The 19,745-nt window shown below is 50.8% G+C and overlaps 1 protein-coding gene across 1 annotated transcript; it reads left to right on the top strand.

Moving 5' to 3' along the window:
- Positions 1–2,619: 2,619 nt before the first annotated feature.
- On the top strand, positions 2,620–8,203 carry KRT4 (keratin 4). Its single transcript, XM_037514803.1, has 9 exons — positions 2,620–3,096; positions 4,651–4,865; positions 5,481–5,541; positions 5,881–5,976; positions 6,474–6,638; positions 6,878–7,003; positions 7,434–7,654; positions 7,872–7,906; positions 8,016–8,203. The coding sequence occupies exons 1-9, from the start codon at positions 2,620–2,622 to the stop codon at positions 8,201–8,203; spliced, it is 1,584 nt and encodes a 527-aa protein (XP_037370700.1).
- The last annotated feature ends 11,542 nt before the right edge of the window (positions 8,204–19,745 follow it).

Raw genomic sequence — 19,745 nt, 5'->3', positions numbered from 1 at the left:
GTACTTTTTGTCTCAGGGATGGCGTCTGGCTCAGTTTCTAGTTACCTTCATAAGAGTTACCTCAATTGTGCGTCCTACAGGCACAAAATAAAATTGATCACATTCTACACAGTTGACCCTTGAGCAGCATAGGCTGGAACTACGTCAGTCCACTTACATGAGGATATGTCCCCCCAAATACTATTTTCCCCAATAGCAGTAAGTCGCATAAGGTCTGCAGTGTTTTGTCTCCTATAAAACATACTGATGTGGCTATTGACAGCCGATTGATCTTATAGAGAGACATTAGCTTACAGTCTGAATCAATACAGTACAGTGCTGTAAATGCTTTTTCTTTTCTTATGATGTTCTTATAAGGCTTTCTTTTCTTTAGCTTACTTTATTGTAAGGATACAGTTTATAATACATAGAACATACAAAATATGTGTTCATTGGCTGTTTTTGTTATCAGTAAAGTTTCCTGTCAATAGCAGGATAGTGGTTAAGTAGTTAAGCTTTGGGAGTCAAAAGTTATGTCTGGATTTTCTATTGTGTGGGGGCGGGTTGGGATCCCTAACCCCCATGCTGGTTAAGGGTCCACTGTACGTTTTCTTCCAGAAAATCCCTTTTACCTGGTTTGCTGGACAAAAGTGGACACAATTGTAGCTACAAGATACCATGTTTTCTTAGTTCCAGAAGGGCACAGCCACAGGTTACAAGACACAGGGATCACAAGCCACCTTGGGGCTTCACCTGTGTGGATGCAAATCTGCCTCCTAGCCCATGAAGTCTTGGCAGGCCCCCCGGGGTGGCAGAGAGACAGAGCTATGAGTGGGAGGTGCAGAGACCCAGGAAGATTAAATGACATCATGTATCTAAAGCATCAGCACGGTGCCCAGCACAAGGTTGGCACTCCATAGATATTCATGGGAAGGGTGGATGTGCAGTCCCGGGTCCTATACATGGCACCCAGGGCTTCCTCTACCCCTCCATTTACTTAGAGCCTTCCTGGAAGAGGCAGGAAGACCTCAGCAAAGGCTGAGGTAGATGGGATGCAGGTAGGTCATCAGAAGTAGAGCTAAGACGTGGGCAAGGAAGCAGGACATGGGGGTAGAGATGGAGAGAGAAGGAGCTGGTGGAGACCCCTGTCATCTCTGCAGCCCTGTCCTCTGGGCCTGGGTTCACTGACCTCCTCTCACCCCCTGGGCCTGCCCTTTCTCTCTCTGTGGAGGGAGCTGGTCATTTTTTCCACAGTCAACTTTCATTCGGTCATTGTCAGCTCTGGCTGTGGGAATTATCCAGGCCCTGTCACTGCTCTTTCTCAGATTTAGAGTAACAATCTCAGGGGGCTTGAGGACAGATTTTTCTAATTTCTCCTATCAGTGGTACTGGCAAAGCCCAGGTGGCCCAGAGTGTGGGGACACCTCTGAACCAGGTGTCTCATTTTCCAGAGCAGCTGATGGCTGAGTGGGCTCAGAGAGGTAAGTGACCCGCCAAAAGGCAGCTAGCTCACGGCAACGCGTGGGATTGGACAGCTCTGCCGCCCTTCGTGGGTAAGAATTTCAATTTGTGCTTATAACTAGGATTTTGTAGTTGAAAACTCTACTCCTAGGTTTCACAATTTTGCTCCAGGGGCTTCAGCACCAAAATAGTTAAGAAGCCCTGCCCTGAAGTTGGGGCCCATGACGGGAAAACAGAAGGTACCATGTCCTGGGGAGGCCAGCAAGCAGCTGGTCAGCGCGTGGAGCAGCAACGAGCCCAGCCTGGAGAATGCTGGCTGGAAGCCCTCCCTGCAGACCTGGACGTGGGTGGAGGAGTGAGTCCCGAGGCCTCTAGGCAGAGAGATTTCATGGGGCCAGTGTTGCGTTGTGGCCTCCTCGTCACGTCTATCTACTCAGCCCCCCAGTGCCATGCTCACAGTAGGCACACAGTAGGTTCTCAATAGCTGTGTCAGGTCTCAATAGCTGGCCTAGGTTTGGAAGGCCGGACAATGGACTGTGCCCCTTGTACGTGCATGTGGAAGTGATGATGACATGGACTACACGTGCAGCCTCGGACCACTTACAAAGCACTTGGTTAACTGTAACATCACTGTGAGCTGTGAGGAGGGGAAGGCAAATATTTGTGTTATTTCCAATTTCCAGGTGAAGAGACTGAGCCTCACAGAGTGACTTGCTCAAAGTTTGCTGAGCTGTGCCCTGGAAGGCTGGTCTTCAGGTTCCAAATTCTGTGAGGGATGAGCTGACGTCTTTGGAGCAGGGAGGCCGCTGGGAGGCAGTGAGATTGGAGGTGCAGTGGGTGGGGGGCCTGGAGGGCCAGCCCGCCCGGGCCTCTGAACCGGAAAGCCCCTGGGCGCTGGTTCAGGTTCTGCTGGAGGGGAGTGTGCGAGCTCCCATAAGCGGTTGCCCTCCGAATGACTTCTGTAGGTGTGTTAGGTGACATGCTCAGCAGGTGCGAGAAGGATGGGCCTGTGCCAAAGGCCAAGCCCAGAGATGTTTCGGATTTTTCCCTTTATGCCCCTGCAACCAAGCCCTGCTCCTCCAGCACATATAAGAGACCCGGGCGAGGGCTTCAGCACTCACAGGTCTGGCATCTCTCGCTTCTCTCTGACAACTTCGAGCTCTGCTCTCCTCTCCAGCCATGATCTCCAGACAGCAGTGTGTCCGAGGCGGGTCCCAGGGCTTTAGCTGTGGCTCGGCCGTCGTAGGTGGGGGCAAGAAGTCTGGTTTCAGCTCCTTCTCCGTGTCCGGGGGCGCAGGCCGCTGCTCCTCTGGGGGCTTTGGCAGCAGGAGCCTCTACAACCTTGGGTGCAGCAAGAGCATCTCCATGAGCATGGCCACCTGCCGGCCAGGCTCTGGCCTGGGGGCTGGCAGCGGTTTCGGGGCTGGTGGCTTTGGTGCCGGTTTCGGCACTGGCGGCTTTGGCGGATTCGGGGGCTCCTTCAATGGAAGGGGTGGCCCTCTCTGCCCTCCTGGGGGCATTCAGGAAGTTACCATCAACCAGAGTCTGTTGACCCCACTCCATGTGGAGATCGACCCTGAGATCCAGAAGGTGCGGACTGAGGAGCGCGAGCAGATCAAGACCCTCAACAACAAGTTCGCCACCTTCATTGACAAGGTGAGCAGCCCCCTTGGGCAGACGAGGTGGGACAGCCAGGGTTCCTGAGTGTGGGTTCCTCAGGTGTGAGCCTGCCGGGGCACTGGCAAAACCCTCCAATGTCTTGGGGTCTCTGTCCCCCGCTGCCGCAGGGGAGTCATGAGGGAACATTTCCTTGCCCCATGCTGGTGGGAAGATGTGCTGCTCACATCAGCTCAGTGATGCTTCCTAGACTTGCTGCGTGATGCAGGGCAGACCATTCAACCTTCCTGGTTCTGGTCAGCCCGGCTATGAAGTGGAATTTTCTCAGATTCATATTTCAGAAATAATATGGTTGATAATAATTAGTAATTACCTAGTAGTTAATTTAACTATTGGCACTTTTGCTCTGGGAGCAGAAGAAAACCAGGCTGGCTTCCCAATGAGAAAGGGACTGGCTCCAGGACCTTGGAACCTCCTCTTTCATCCTCCTCACTCTGGGCAAACTGGGCAAAATTGCTCATTTCTGGGTCTGTGGGAAGAGGGGGGTGGTGGGTCTTTGTTTTTCTGTTTATAGTCCTACTTCCTTTTCCATGCATGATCTAGAGAGTTAATCCTGTAAGCTCAATCTCAGCCAAGCATGGTGGATGATAGCAGGCAGACCAGCCCCAGAAAGCTGAGTCACTCAGAGATTGATGAATCTGAATGGGGGAGTTGGCACATTTGGTCAAGGAGGCCCTGCTTCTCCATGCATCGAAGGCTGACTTCTTTTAGACACTCCAGGAAAGAATGAATAATCCTAGAGGAGACTGAGTAGCACTATTTGCTTTTCTTCTTAGTTGGAATAACCCACAGCAGCTTACAGAGGCTTTACTGTGATGCTAGGACATATGGATATAAAAGCAAGACCAAGGGTTTGGTGCTTCCTGGTCTTAGCTCACCTTTTGGGCCAGAACTGTGACCTGTCACTCTTGCCAGCTTTCCTTTCCATGCTGAGGCACACAAAGTGGAAGTGGCATGCTGAGCTGCTGCCTCGATCTACCTGCTAGGTCTGTCCATGGAGATGGGGGCATTCAGGGCGGTCCCCTTGCATGATGGAATTGACCTGAGACTCAGAATATGTCTAGGGCCTTCATCTAGCAGCTGTATCCAGGTCCATGGGATGTACCAGGACCACTTAGAAGTCAGCCTATTTAAAAAATCTCCAGTGAATTTATCACTTCTTTGCTTTGGGTAAGGAGCACTTCAAATTCAAATAACATTCAATAACCCCATGCTGGTTTGGTTGTATCTCCTAATTTTGTCATATCACGTCATAGAAGTTCAATCTTCTTCTCAGTGTCCCTGTGGCCAGGAAGTTGTTCTTGCCGCACGGTCAGACCCTGCTGCTCTGTGGCCTCTCTCGTGGCCACGGGTGCAGGAGAAGCCCTCTGTTGAGCGCAGTGGATGGCACCTGAGGTTGCAATATGGGAGCCCTCCTGGGTGGCTCCTGGGCTGCCAGGTTGGCTTGGATTGACTGGGTTAGCATTGGCCCTGGTCAGCCCTCCCGCCAAAGTTTCAGGCTCTCATCAGTTGGCTCATGTCTTTTAAAAACAGGTGAGGTTCTTAGAACAACAGAATAAGGTCCTGGAAACAAAATGGAGACTCCTCCAGCAGCAGACAACCACCACGTCCACCAAAAACCTTGACCCCTTCTTTGAGGCTTATATCAGTGCTCTGAGGAAGCAGCTGGACTCCTTGGTCAATGAAAAAGGGCGCCTGCAGTCTGAGTTGAAGGTCATGCAGGACAGTGTGGAGGACTTCAAAACCAAGTAGGTGGGGCAGAGGCGGGTTGAGGGATGTCATCTCAAAATCCTGCTTGGTCACTTCCCAGGCTCCTGGGCTCCTCTCGGGGAGGTTCTGGAGAGACTGCAGAAGGTTAGGAAGGCCCCCTTAGTCTGGTTCCCTTTCAATGGGGTGAGGCTCTCATCAATTTAGTAAAACCCTAAATTGTCCCAAATGGAAGATGAATGATGGATTCAGGGAGCTGAGTTTGCCATATACGAGCAAGGTCAGAAACCAAACAGATGAAGAATAGTATAGCTCGGTCAGAAGCATGTGGGTTGTAGAGATCGATGGGCTGATCTCATACCGTTTCTTCCCCTTACTAGCTGCGTGATCTTGGGTGAGTTGCTCAACCTTTCTGAACCTTCGTTATGTTCATTTTTAAACTGGGGATAATGGCCCCACCTTATAAGTTTTGAGAATTAATTGATATTAAATGAGGTAGAGAAAGCAGTGCACAGCGTGGCATAGCTCTGGACATAGGAAAATGGGGCCATTAGTGGGATAGTTGCAGAGTCAGATGCTTGAAGACCAGCAGCAGCGCTCTATAAGACATTTGCTCACTGTGGGGCCTTGGTCTTTCCCTCTGTCCCCATCTGCAGGTATGAAGTTGAGATCAACAAACGCACAGCTGCTGAGAATGACTTTGTGGTCCTCAAGAAGGTAAGAGATGCAGGAGGGCAGGGGAGTGCAGTGAGGGCTCCCCTTCTCTGGCGAGTGGCCTTTGACTTGATTCATGGGTTTGGTCCACTCTGCCTCAACTCCAAGCTGCCAGGTACTGTCCAGTTGTGATGGAACCAGTTTCCAAGGAATTAACAGTGGGAGGAAGCCACTTGGATAACTGACTCTGTGTCTGGAGGTGGCTTCAGGGCAGAATATGTGAGATGATTGGATTAGCTCCTCACCTAACTGCTGCTGACAGCACCTCTGGGTGCCACTTCACACCCCTCTCCCTGTCGTATGTCCTGAACCTCATCTCTTATCCTCCCTCCTCCTCTGCAGGACGTGGATGCCGCCTACATGACTAAGGTGGAGCTGGAGGCCAAGGTGGACGCTCTGAATGATGAGATCAACTTCCTGAGGGCCCTCTATGCTGCGGTGAGGACTCACCCCCTCTGATCAGGGATGGCACTCCCCAGCTCTCAGGCTGCTGGCTGGAATTCACAGTTCTTTGAAAGGATTCCAGATCCCTTCAGTCAAGCCAGTGTGATCCCAGCACGGTCACAACTAGAAAGGGTCGAAATGAGAGTCCAGGAGAGACTCGCAAGACCTGATGTTGCTGTAGAAGCAATGATTAGCTCTCAGAAGGCCTGGAATAGAATTGAAAGCTGTTCTGGTCCAATGGATCTATTCCCTGGGGTGTCTTCCATACAATATGCCCACTGGTGTGCAGTGGCCTGTGGTTCCCAGGGGGCAGTAGAGAAGCGTTGATTTCTGTCTTCAGATGTCACCAACCACTTGATTTCAACATAGAAATTTATCCCCATTCCTGCTCCTCACACATCGGGAATGCCAACCCTGCCTCCACGTGAGACTGGTGTCAGAGAGCAGGGAAGACTGTGCAGGAGGCCTGATGTGAGGCATGTTCCCTGCAGGAGCTGTGCCAGATGCAGAGCCACGTCAGCGACACGTCCGTGGTGCTGTCCATGGACAACAACCGCTGTCTGGACCTGGAAAGCATCATTGCTGAGGTCCGGGCGCAGTATGAGGAGATCGCCCAGAGGAGCAAGGCCGAGGCCGAGGCGCTGTACAAGATCAAGGTGGGTACTGGGGATCTCTTGGGGTTTGGGAGTGACTTCTGGGGCTCTGATTTTGATATCGTCAGCTGAGGTCAAGAGAAGCCAGAGATGTTCTGATCTTCCAGGCGTTACCGATCCTGGTCTGATAGGAGATTCCATGACATGTGTATTATCCCTGACACCTACAACTACTCTTAAGAAGAGAACCTACCCAAATATGACCCCTGACCTCTGGTTCCCCATGTTTCCCTGGGATCTAGGTCGAGCAGCTCCAGTGTTCAGTTGACCAACATGGTGACAGCCTGAAGAACACCAAGACCGAGATCATGGAGCTCAACAGGATGATCCAGAGGCTGCGGGCCGAGATCGAGAACGTCAAGAAGCAGGTGGGTCTCACCTCCTTACAGCTGTAGGACAGGGCCAGGGCCTGGGGCAGATGTCTCCATATCATACCAGCAGATAAGGTATCACCAGAAGATCTTGAGCTTGTCTGCAGGGGATTTGTAGCTCTTTATAATCCATACCCAGATCTTTTCAGAAATATTCTGATTAACATGATGTCACACCCCATTCAATAGATCTTGGCTCTTCTTCAGCTTTGTTCATCTTCAGCTAATCAGCCGGTGGGGGAGGGAGGGCATGGGGAATTGGAAGGCCCCGCCTGGTGTGCATGAGATGAGTCCAGGCAGGCAGGGGAGAAGGACAGGCAGAATCCTGACATCTTAACCCAAGACGAGCTGGCACAGGGAGGGCACAGGCGTAGAGGCTTTGACAGCAGGACACTGACGATCACCTGCCCCATGCCCTTGTCTGCAGTGCCAGACTCTGCAGGCGTCCGTGGCTGATGCAGAGCAGCGTGGAGAGCTGGCTCTCAAAGATGCCTACAGCAAGCGCACAGAGCTGGAGGTTGCCCTGCAGAAGGCCAAGGAGGAGCTGGCCCGGATGCTGCGCGAGTACCAGGAGCTGATGAGCGTGAAGCTGGCCCTGGATGTGGAGATCGCCACGTACCGCAAGCTGCTGGAGGGCGAGGAGTGCAGGTGCGGGGCGGCAGGGCTGCAACTGGAGGGATGGAGGGGCTCAGGGACATGAGTTTGCACCACCGCTGGCACTTGCCTCCAGGTTGTGCTGGCACACGGCAGTGCCCACGGCAGCTGCACATTCAGGCCTGCCATGAGGCTGCCTGGGGATGGGCTAGGTGCTTGCCACAGACCTACCAAAGCAAACCTGGCTCATGGCTCTTTCTCTCGCCCGCAGAATGTCCGGGGAGTGCCAGAGCACCGTGAACATCTGTAAGTACCCCTCCCACCCCCACCGTGGCCTCTGTCCCCTTAGTTTGGGTGAAGACTCCTGGATGCCGGCACCTCGGGAGTAACCCTGTCCCCTGCTTTTCTCCTACAGCCATGGTCGGTGGTGGCGCCGGCGCTGGAGGCATGGGCGGAGGATTTGGAAGCTGCTCCGGGTTTGGCCTGGGCAGTGGCTTTGGCTCCAGCTGTGGAAGTGGCTTTGGGATCGGCAGTGGCGTCTGTGGCAGTTCCGGCAGCAAGGTCATCTGTTCCACCACCATGAGCAAGAGATCCTTCCGATAGAGGAGACAGGGTCCCTGCAGCCCCTGAGCCCTGCGGGGCCAGCCCTGGTTCTCTGTGCTTTCTTCATCCCCTCCGGCACCCCCACTCTGGGGCTCATCTTACCAGTGTCACCTGCACGCCCCCCTGGACTCTCTCTGCTCCCAGCATGACCTTTTCCGCCAGGGCATGAACTCTGACCTCTTGGAGTTTGGAAGCTTCTCAGTTTGCGCCTGGAGGCCACTGCAGTGGGCGTCCGCTTACTCATCCCCCCATGGACAGAGAGGCTCTGACCAGGAGCTTCATCTCTAGAATTATCGCCACAGCTGCCTCTCCAGCCCAGTGCCGTCCCCATCAGGACCGCGATTCTCCGACACTTGACAGCATCTGGCCCTGCAAAGTCAGGACGAGGGCCGCTCGGCGTGCCACTCAGCCCCTCACTCCCTCTGTCCATCCTCTGGTGAATCTTCAATAAACTGCTTTTGTCATTCATACTGAGCAGGTGTCGTTGTTCGGGGGTGGGGGGGTGGGGGGGTGGGGGGGTGGAGAGAGGCCCCAGAACTCGGGTGGAAGTGCAGGAGCTTTGGACCAAGGGCTGTGTCTGCCCAAATCAAGGTCGTCAGCAACTTTCTCAGGACTTTCCTTCTGAGTTGCGCAGATTATTGAGGGAGAAGTGCAGTGCGTAGAGCTTGAAGGCTGTTTACAGAATAGGGGGACAGACTCAGAACAACCAGCAGTGACAGGACGTCGCCCAGTGCAGGCACCCCGGGCTGGGCCTTCTCGATGCTGAGCCCGCGGGCACCGCAGGGGAGGGGCTGACTCTGGGTGTGGGACAGGTGGTTGAGGGTCGCTGTTGAATACAGAACGACAGGTCCTGGAGCTTATGGGTGTTTCTTCTCAGTGCCCCTATTTTTATTCCATGCGCAGAGCTAAATCCTGCTGGACGAGCAAGGCCCTCAGGAGCTTCTCAGAATCGACGAGGTGGTGCATGTTGGCCGGGGCAGTGTCGGCATGTGCTCTCGCGGGGCTTTCGTGCGATGCCCGCTTCCCCTCTCCCGGGCGATTAAGTCCAGGGTTCTCTCTATGTGGCTGTCCCTGAGGGTGGGAGAGTGACAGGTGAGGCAGAGCTTCTGGAACGGTAGCGGGTGGAGCTGCTGCCCTGGAGATTCTGGTGGGTTAACTGCAGAATGAAGGAGAGGACGCTCAGAGGTGGGGTAGAGCCTTGGAGGACACCCTGTTTCTACCCTGGCCTGATCCCAAGACACTGGGGCAGCATGACTTTGCCTTCCCTAGCAAAGACCACGCACGAGCAGCCCGACCTCAGTCCCTCCTGCTGAGGACACTCGTTCCCTGCGCCTCCCAGCGGTGCCTTCCGCTTCGACCGGCAGGGAGTTCACTCAGACTGCGACCCTGATTGTGTGTCCATGGAACACAAAGCCAGTTCTGCTCAAGGGACGTTTTTTGGCACAGCTTGAGGCAGGCTTGGCGCTACAGGGCAGAGCAGTGAAGGGCTAACCCGTGGGCCTTGTGGCCCCAGCACAGCTGCTCCCAGCTGGGCCCTCCACAAGCTCCTCCCAATCTCCTCAGCATCTCGGGCTCACTCCCTGGTGCATCAGAGCAGGAAGTCTTTGCAGCGAGTCAGGTGGCTTTGACTTCTTCCCACCACGGCAGCCCTCCCCTGGGAAAATGCTAGCGTGGCTCTCTTCTGAGTTTCTGTGTTGGGGAGGAGTCAGGGTAGGAAGGAGCTTCTCAAGGCCTCCACTAGGAGGGGGCAGGCCGGGGAGAGGCACACTGAGAAGCCAGGAGTGGGGGGCCTGGCAGGTGAATGACTTTCTCCTGTCCTCTGAGCAAAGGAAGTGTGGGGGTAGCCGGCCTGGGTGGCACCGAGGTCCAGGGGCGCTCCAGTTACATTTAATCACACAGCAAGTCGTAGATCAAATGGTGCACGTGTGCCTTAGAAGAAGCGTGTTTGTATTTGCAGGCAAGTGACTGTATGACTCCGATTTTTTATTGATATAAGAAGATTTATGTTTTACATAAAAGGGGGAAATTATTCATGCCCAGGCGAGTGGATCCTGGCTGATCTGGAGCTTGGGAGCTGGCTGGTTAGTCAAAAGGGATTATTTGGGGGGAGAATCCAGTTCTGAGATAGCAGGCAACACCCTTCTCACAGATCCTTAGAGCTGGATGCTGGCCAGGGCTTTGTGTTCAGGGAAACTGTGGAGACACAGGCTGCATTACCAGACCCTTGAGAGCCGTGTGCAGCCCCCTCCCACCCCCCAAATGCTTTCCCTTGAGGTGTAGTGAAATCACGTCTCAGCTGTGGGTGGTAACTCATTTTATTTGGTATGTGCCCTGACTGTCACCCTCCAGGCTCTTGACATCTAGCCTTAGTTGCAACCTCACCTTTGCTTTCACTCAGGCTCCTGGCAACCAAGCACTACATCTGCATAGACCCCAGACCCTCTGCTCTGGGACCAGCCTCCTTGGTTTCACCAATTTCTTGCGAACACTTCTAATGTCTCCCTCTATTGTTCGTAAACCCAGGAGGATACAGCAAAGAGGGACTTACTTAGTATTGTTCCCCCATAGGAGCTTGGTTAAGGTTACTGCTGGGACCCAGGCTTTGGATTCCATGACTGGAAGACCTCAGAATAAGGTCTGTCTAGAGCCGTGTCCTGGGTGCATAGTCAAGGTCAAGATTAAGTGAGACAGCTACCTAGGGAAATAAGTGAGGAAGCTGTGCCCTGCTCTGAGTCACTGCACATGGGCATCCAGACCCAGTGGTGGCCAGCCCAGGACAGGGAAGACGACATCTTAACATATTACTGTATTGAAGGAGGGACGGAACAGGCATCTTTTTATCCCTTGGGGAGCAGGCTGAGTTTAGGGCTGTTGCCGAGAAGGATCTTGGCCCAGGACTCAGGCTTATGGCTGCACATGGTTTCCTTATTGACTTAAGGTCAAGGTAAAAATGTTTTGCATCGGTAATGTTTTTAATTGAAGTGTGATGATGGGTTTATCCTCAATAATTCAAGGGAGAAGCTAGGTGAATTGGGTTTTCCACAATAAGGGTGTTGATTGCAATTTGCCATTCGCCTAAATACCTAGCACCCACTCACTAGCCTTTGAATTCTTTAGGGGCAAGGGCCATGCCTTGTTATCTTGATATTTCAGGGCTACTGTGCTTGGCATATGTAGATGTTTAACAAATGATGATTGAATGAACAAATGTTTATTGAGTACCTAATCAGTTTTAGGCAATTTTATAATAAGAATTGGATTCTACTTTCCAGGACTTCACAATGTCTAGATAAAAAGATGCACATAAATAATTTGGTAACCACATATACAGTCAAACACTATTGTCAGCTAAAAGCAAAAACTATAGGAGTTCAGTGGAGATTTAGGGGGAGATTTCTCCTAATCTTTGGTGAATGAGGGAGGCTGGCAATCACAGGAGGCTTCCTGTAAGAGGTGGCATTTAAGTGGGATCTGGAAGGACAGGTAGGTCTGGGTGTTGGAGACAGGGGGAAGTGATTTGAGAAAGAACAGGACTATAATCTCCTCTAAGAGGAAGTCCTTTTTCCCAGGAACTTTCCAGAAGCACCTCCACCCTGCTGGCTAACCTGTTGCACTGTCTTCTCAGGCCTCATTTTGATCACACTCTTTTCTCTGTGCCGTGTTCTGGGGGCTGCAGCATTGCCCTCATTAGACTGGGAGCCCCTCTGCCTAGCAGCCTGCCATCTGAGAGCTTAGCTAGGCAGGCATTATGGTGGGGCCCCTGCCCTGAGGAGGATGTGGCCCAATGTGAATGTGTGTGTGGTAGGGAGTGTGGGGGAGGCAGACCCATTCAGTTCAGATTTTCTATACTTTGAGGAAAACGTTAAGAACAATGGTGAACATAAACATGGAGGCTTTGAGAAGCAGGGGAGAAACATTTACTTTTGCCTAGGGATTTGCTTGGGCTCCCTGGAGGAGGTGACACTTGAGATAAATCTTGAAGCCCAAAAGGAATCAGGTAGGTAAAAATGTGTGTGGGCCCAGAGTTGTGATGTGGGGTACAGGGGAGAGGGTGCTCCAGGGAGCAAAAATGCCAGAGTGAAGTAGGGGAGTGTGGCCTAGAGCAGCTCATGCAGGAACCTCGAGCAGCTCAGCATCTCTAAGACGCCAGGCAGGGAGTGGTGGGAGAGGAGCCTGGAGGGGTAGGTTGCGGCCTGACTATGGAGGACCATGGCTTGGCCGATTGTCCAATTTGTCTGGGGCTTGGTTTTCATGTTCCAAGACTAGACAAGCTCAGAACAAGGCGTGTCTGAGAGAACAAGCTCTGAAAAAGATGAGACGGGAGCTCTGGGCCACCTGCTCCCAGGTGTGGCCTTGAGGCGCTGATGTGCTTTGCACTCCTGGCTGGGAACTGCTGCGCTGGCCCTGCACGCCCCCTGTGAGCAGCGCAGATGTTAAGCCTTGCAACCGCGCCACCCCCTTTTCCATGCCTGTCCACTGTGAGGACGTGTTTCCAGGGACTAAGAGGTTTGTTGTCATTCCTCTGTCTCCCCGACAATTTATCCCTCAGTGTCTGTTGAGTTCCTTGCACCTGCCAGGGGCTGTGAGTGGCTATTTCTAACCGCCCTTGGAGTCCTCTTGTGGAGCTCGTGGTCACCTTATTCCTACTACAACACGCCCTGTTTCTGTCTAGCTGGGTTCCCTCAAATTCTGCAGCAGAGAATGAGATCTTATAAAAAAGCGTGAAAGATCTGATGCATTTCAAATGATTGCATAGAAAAGAAATTAAAATATTTTTTAACTGTCTCTTTTCCAGGATAAGTGGTCTTTGAACAATTGTTTCTTCTCCCCTTTACCTTTCATTTCATGCAATTTATTTAATATCTTCTAAAGCTTTTTTTTTTTTTTTTTTTTTTTTTTTTTGAGTCTCCCAGCAAGAACGGGATGTAATTTCGGCTGTTTACGACTTCCGGCGTGAGGAGGCATGCCAGGCAAACATGATTCAGCACAAGCGCCGTGGGGAGCTCCAGCACACGCAGGCCCTTACATAAAGACCAACTCGGGGTGAACTTGGTTTACCTTCGCTGCATACTTTGTGGCCACTCTTCCTTCATGTATTCTTATAGTAGGACGCGGAAGTGAGATGTGTAGAAACAGAAGGCAGTTTTCCACCTTCCCTGACCCCTCTTCCATATTCTCTACAAAGCAAGTCAGACTCACCCTTTTAAACCAACTCATGTCTCAGCTTTGCTTAAACACTCCCATGCCGTCCCTTCTCAGAGTAAAAGTCAGCCTCATTTAGCTTCTGCAAAACCCCACGAGTCTCAGACCTCATCACTGAGGCCTCTCCTTCCTTGCTCTGCTTCAACTCTACCAAGCCCCAGCCGCCCTCAGATGCCCCTCACGCTCCTGGCCCACAGCCTTTGTGTGTGGTTCCCTTTGCCCGGGGGCATCAGCCCCTGTCATGGCGACATGTATTTCATGGCCCCTTTCGTTGTCTGGTGTCTCGTGCATGGTTTTCTTTATTGCCTTCCCCCTGGTGGAATGCGAGCTTTAGAGGAGCAGGAGCTTACCTGTTTTGTCACTACTGCATTCCTGGCGCTGGAACAATTCTTGGTAAACAGTCAGCACTCACTGCATGAGTAGGAAGGGGCAGGGCAGGCTGATCAGGGGTAATGCTCTGCATCCATGGAAGATCAGTAAGTTAAGAATATGAAGAAGAAAATGGGGTGCTTGGGCTGTCACAGGAATAATTAATTTGTTGAATTAACTTGTGGCTTTTCCAGTGCACAGGAGAGAATATTAGGACAGAAGCACATGCCACGGTGCCCAACATAAAACATAGCCGACGTGCCCTGAGTCCATTCTTAATGTTTGCCAGACATTTAATAAGAATCTCATAACATCTGTGGAAGCTTTATCTGCTATTATTTCTATTTATAGATGAGGAATCTTAGGCTTGGGGAGATTTAGTAACTTGCCCACAATCACCCAGTGAGTAAGAGGCAGCCAGGATTCAAATCAGAGAGACTGCTTGACTTCAAAGCCCATGTCTCATTCCCCCACCATAACCCAGTGTCCACTCCGTGGACAGCCGGATCCTCCTAGTAGTTGTGGTGCATGTCACACCACCTCCGGATGTTATGTCTTCACGAGGCACCATCATTTTAAGACATACATTAACAAGATTAAGTGGATTCAGAGAATAGTTCTAGAAACCATCTGGACTAAAGTCTGGGAGAAGCAGTCTGTTCTTCCTTCCTTCCTTTCTTTCTCTTCCCACCCTCACAGGGGAGAAGCAGTCTTAACCTGGGTGTATTTAACCTGGAGAACAGTTTCTGGAAATTCGTAAGTGTTTTCTCATATTGGGGGTGTTGTCATACAGAAGCCAGGGGAGTTTGTGTGTGTTACTCTGGAAGATCAGATGAGAACAGATTCATTTCTGTCACTTCACATCCATTGAAGGCCTTCTAGGATTGGGTGCTGATGGACACAAAGGCCAGGAAGACTGCCAGTGGCAGCACTCAGAGGGTTATGGTCTCATGTGGGGACAGTGATTCTAAGGGACAGAGCTGTTCAGCAGTGGGAAAAGATCTATACTTTGATTTGATTTGGTTGGTAGGAATTTGAGTCCGGAGGCTGAAAGGCCTCAGTTAGGGCAACTGTTGTGTTATTGCAAGGGTTCTGAGCACACTAATATGCACAAATGCCTGGAGATTGAGTAAATAGTATGTCTTTCAAGTACCTGTATTACCATTTCCAAATGTATGTAGTTTTCAGATGCAGTTTTATTTAAAAGCGTTGCTGAATTCATAGTAAAAATCCATGTTCTTCAAGGATATGAAAAACATGATTTCTGACATGTGTGAAGGTCAATACAAATTTCAGATGATAAAAGGGGCCTTAGATCTAGAGAGGGCTGAGTGCCAGGGTGACATGGGCAGGTGGGCAAGGGATCTGCCAGCCCCAACTTCACTGATCCCATGAAGAGGACTCAGGTTCCCACTGGAGCAGAAGGCATGAAAGCTTCGATCCAAGAGGCCCTTCCTCAGGTCAGGGTGGTGACTTGCTGGCCTGGGCAAGCCAGAAGATTTGATGAATCGCCTTCTACTCTTCCACGATGATGCATAGGGGGGTGAGGGGGGAGTGCCTGGGGGTAGAAGGGTGGATTGGATAGCCTCCAGGCTGCAGCACCCTATGAGGTTCTGAATTCATACATTGTAACCCAGTGACTCACCTTGTTCTGCAGGGAGAAAGTACTTAGGGTACTCAGTTAAGCTTCAAATAATCTGGGTATTGAGGGGGAGTGTCAGCTACTCTATTTTCTCAAAATGTATATTAGATCTCCGAAGCCTAGAGGCCCGGTCATCAGGATTTTCACTGATTGCTCCCTTCCCTCCTGTCATGTGCATTGCGCATGACCCTACAATCAGAATTCACATTCTAGCCCAGCTAATGTATCCCTGCTATCTCTCTGCTCCCTGCCCCTTGTGGATAGTGTCTTCTCTACAATCCTGGAGGCAGAATAAGAACAGACTGTGCCCTCATCACACTACTACTGTCTGCTGGAGAGGCCCCGGGTCTAGAACTAGCTGATGACAATTGTAGCTATAACTTTGCTTCTCAAAGATTCTTCTCCAATTCTTTCTAAAGGGTTGACAAGAATGGTTCAGAGTCGGTGGGCTCTGGCAATGGTTGGTATCTCCCTCAGTGGGGGACAGTAAGGTGCCTTGATTCACTCTGAGTTTAAGAATTCTTACACACCTGGATTTCAGGCCCCACATGTGACTACAGCAGTTCCATCTGGCACAAAGGCAGGCACTTGTCACAACACTCCCCAGAATCTCCTCCTGCAAGACCCATTTTATCGCTGTATTGATAAGGGCTCATACTCAGAAATGAAAGAATCCATCTGTCTAATGTAACCTGAAAATAATTTATGAAAGGATAGTACTGTTAAAGGTGTCCCTGGGAGCTCTGTAGCCTGAAACTGTGCCCAGTCACACCGAGGTGGCTCCAGGGAAAACCACTGTGACCCTGGTAACCGTACTGCATCACTGCCAGGGAGACCCCATGTCCCCATTGTGGCACTTTCTTTTGCTAGCTCCTTATATTGTCTAAGTTAGAACTTGTCTCATCATGTCTATCTCAATGGAAGATTCTAGGCCACTAATTTGGCCTCCATGTGTTTTTGGGATTTTACCCCAGGAAGGTGTTGACCAAAATATAGGAAGGGTGTGTAAAGATGTGTAGCCACAGATGATGAAAGTCTACACGGCCTCCACTTCCTGAATCTAGCTGTGCCTACTCCCAACATGGAACCTGGGATTAAGACTCCTTGGGCTGATACATCTTTCTTTCTGTCTCACCAAATCCCGTTCTCCTTCAAGTTTGGCTCATGACTCTTCATGAAGCCTTCCCGTGCAATTTCACGTGTTCATTGCTTTTCTGGTCCTTCACGCTCTCACAGCACCTGCAGTGCAGCACTTAGTTTCACATGTTCTTAATGTTTGGCCTGTCTGAGCTCTTAGAAAACTACTCTCTGTCACAGGTAACTGAGAGCTGAGGCTCAGTAAACACTCAGATTTGTTCACTGGTTTCTCTTTGGCCTGGGAATTGAGGTCTGCACCACTTACCCCCAGTCATGGAGTTGATTTTGTTCATCTATCTATGCCCAAGCTGTGCTCACATTCCCGGTAGGGCCTTAGGGGGGTAATTTGCAAATGGAAGCATCATTTTATTGGATTTGATTCATTTGACAGGTATGGAACCTGAAAGTCTCCTTGAGACACGCACACAAACAAACATTGTGAACATTGAACACTTTTAATTAGCTAAGTGCTTCCTAAGCATAACAAGGACTTTATGAGAAAGGTACCACTAATAACTTATTTTTAAAGATAAGGAAACTGAGGCACAGAAAGGTGAAGAACATGCTTATGGACATGAGATAACAAAGCCAGGTTTAAAAATTGGATCTGTTTGGCTCCAAAGTATATGCTCTTAAACATTCAGAGAATAAAAATGTGACCCAGTTTTTGGATACATTTCTAGAAACACTTGACAGAGATTTTCTGCATTCAGCTGTATTCCTGTGACATCAAGAGGGGAGGAGATGATTGATCAACTTTAATGGCTAGAGATGCTGAAACACAGAACTGAAATAACTTTGGTCATGATTAGTCACAGGGAGGGCCTTGTCCACCTCTGAGTTGGGTTCATTCTTCAAACCCTGGTTCCTCTGAGGGAGTAAAGAGGAGCAGGGTAACTGTGTGTGGCCGCCTTCTGGACCTGGGATAATTTCTTGAGCCATTAAACTTGGGGTAGCAGTTGTGGAAGACCAGGGATACAAGTCAGACATGCAAGAGAGGGCTGCAGTATTGGGCAGGGGCCTGGTCATGTGGCCTCAAATGACCACTGAGCTGCAAGATGACTCAGTGATTGATTGAGTCTTGATACTGTGATTCTCCAGCATTTTTTTCCACTGGGGGTCTGGAGAGGTAACACTCATTTTGCACATACATTTCCCCAAATCCAAACATCAAATTTGAGAGATCTGGATACTCTTTTAAAAAAAGATTTATTTTTATTTATTTATGCATACAAGAACTGGGGCGTAGTCCAGAGGAGCAGAACAGGCAGATTGACTGAAATACACTGCTGAGGGGAGCAGTGGGCCAGACAGGAGAGGTCTGCTGCGCCATGTGTGTCAGCTCCCTGGCTGGGGATTGAACTCATGCTGTAGTGGCTGTCGATAGCTTCATAGTGCTGAGACTTAACCCCTTGTGCCACCAGGGAGGCCCAGATCTGGATTCTCATGTGAAAGTGCTCTCAGTTAACTTGAGCTATGTATCCTCATGTAATGGGATTGGAACAGTTTTTATTTTTTATTTTTTGTTGTAATCTAGTAAAGGCTTCATTCATTCATTCATTCATTCAATCAATTGATTGATTGAACCAAATAATCTTTACGAGCATCTATTATTGGCAAAGTACTGTGCCAAGAACTGGATGGTCCCGCATATGCACAAGACTACAAGCTCCTGGGAAAGCTATGGTTTTAGTCCTGGCCATGATATTGCATGGCCTGGGGGGTAACTTATGGGGGAGAGAGGGACAAAAATGGAGAACCAGGCCACTGAGGAAAATTTCACTTCTCCTGTACTTGGGCCATTCCCATCCTGCCACCCTGTCCAGGGAGTGCTGAAGAAGCCCCGTCTTACTTCTTTCCTCATTCCAAGAAGCCTTCTGCCAAGGCCATACATGTCACACCCTTGGCAGCACCGAACATGGCACAGACGGAACAGAAAAAGACCTGTCCTGGAGAGATAGGCAGCTGAGCTGGCAGCTCCACAGCTGTGAGGAAGGTTTTCCCCCTGGACAAGGCAAGCCCAGGCCCTAAACCTCTGAAAAATGCCGGGTTGGCGGGTTCTCAGGTTTTTGGAGTCAGACACGTATAGCATGGCTGCCGGCTCTGCCATGTGTGGGGCTGATGTGGGGGCTGGGGGGTCTGGAGACTGAGGACACAGATGCACCCCCTTTGCCAGAGAACTGCTTCTTCAGGGGGCCACGGGTCTCGCTCACGGTGGGCCTTGGACAGTCCGGAGCACGAGCTATTCTCTCTCTAATATTTATTGGATTGGTTAAGGAATTGATGCTTGAATTTCAAATTCCTTGGGACTTGGGACAGAACCAGAGAGGTGCTGAAAATGTGGGGACCAAGAAAGGAAGGCTTAGAGTTGGCCCCATATATATAACAGGGTATAGTTACTCTGGGGACTTTTGGAAACAAAACAAAGAGATACACGCACAATTTGGCAATTTGACCTTTGCTGAGGTCTCATCAAAGTGCAGAGGTGTTCACTGTCCTTTGCTCAGAACACAGACATGAACCCAGTGCCCTGATCCCTGAACTACAGCTTGGGACCGAGAGGGAACCCAGGAGGCTGATTTGTGAGTGTGCTGGCCTCTGACTCCAGGAAGGAAGCGTGTCCTTTGCTTGATCTCCAAACTCAGCACAGCAGGAACACCCAAGGGCCGTGTGCTGCCTGTGGGATGAGCTGTGTCACCCCTTCTGTTGAGATGCTTCCCAGGTCCTTGGCCGGACTTCATGGCCTCCACCACCCAGACGGCAAGACCCACCTTCCACCCTGTCCTTTCCTGAGCTGAGCCCCGCTCTGGTGGGGCAGGCGACAGGCAGACAGACAGAGGATGAGCAGGCTGCCTAGGTCTTGTCAGGCAAAGTTAAGGAGGTGGCCGTGCCCGAGCATGGGCAGCGCCAGGCACCACCCCTGCCAGGTAAGCCTGCCACCTTGCACTTTTTTTTACCATTTCAGATTATTTTCAAGGTGTGTTTAGTAGCCTGGAACAAACTTATTGCCTTGCAGGCAAACCCAACCCATAAACATTTGGGATTATCGCTCCTTCTTTTCAGCCCAACAACCTCCACGGGTGTATATAAAGGGATTTATTCAGCACAGGTCTTCAGTTCCCTTCCTGCTTCCTCTGACTCGCCGTGTCCTTGCTTCACTGTTGCATCTTTCCTTCACCAAGTGTTCTCACC

Source organism: Talpa occidentalis, unplaced genomic scaffold (assembly GCF_014898055.3).
Source record: "Talpa occidentalis isolate TD23 unplaced genomic scaffold, MPIMG_talOcc4v2.1 talOcc4.16, whole genome shotgun sequence".
NCBI lineage: Eukaryota > Metazoa > Chordata > Mammalia > Eulipotyphla > Talpidae > Talpa > Talpa occidentalis.
Note: the sequence above shows the minus strand (reverse complement) of the source record. Positions and strands in the feature narration are given on the sequence as shown.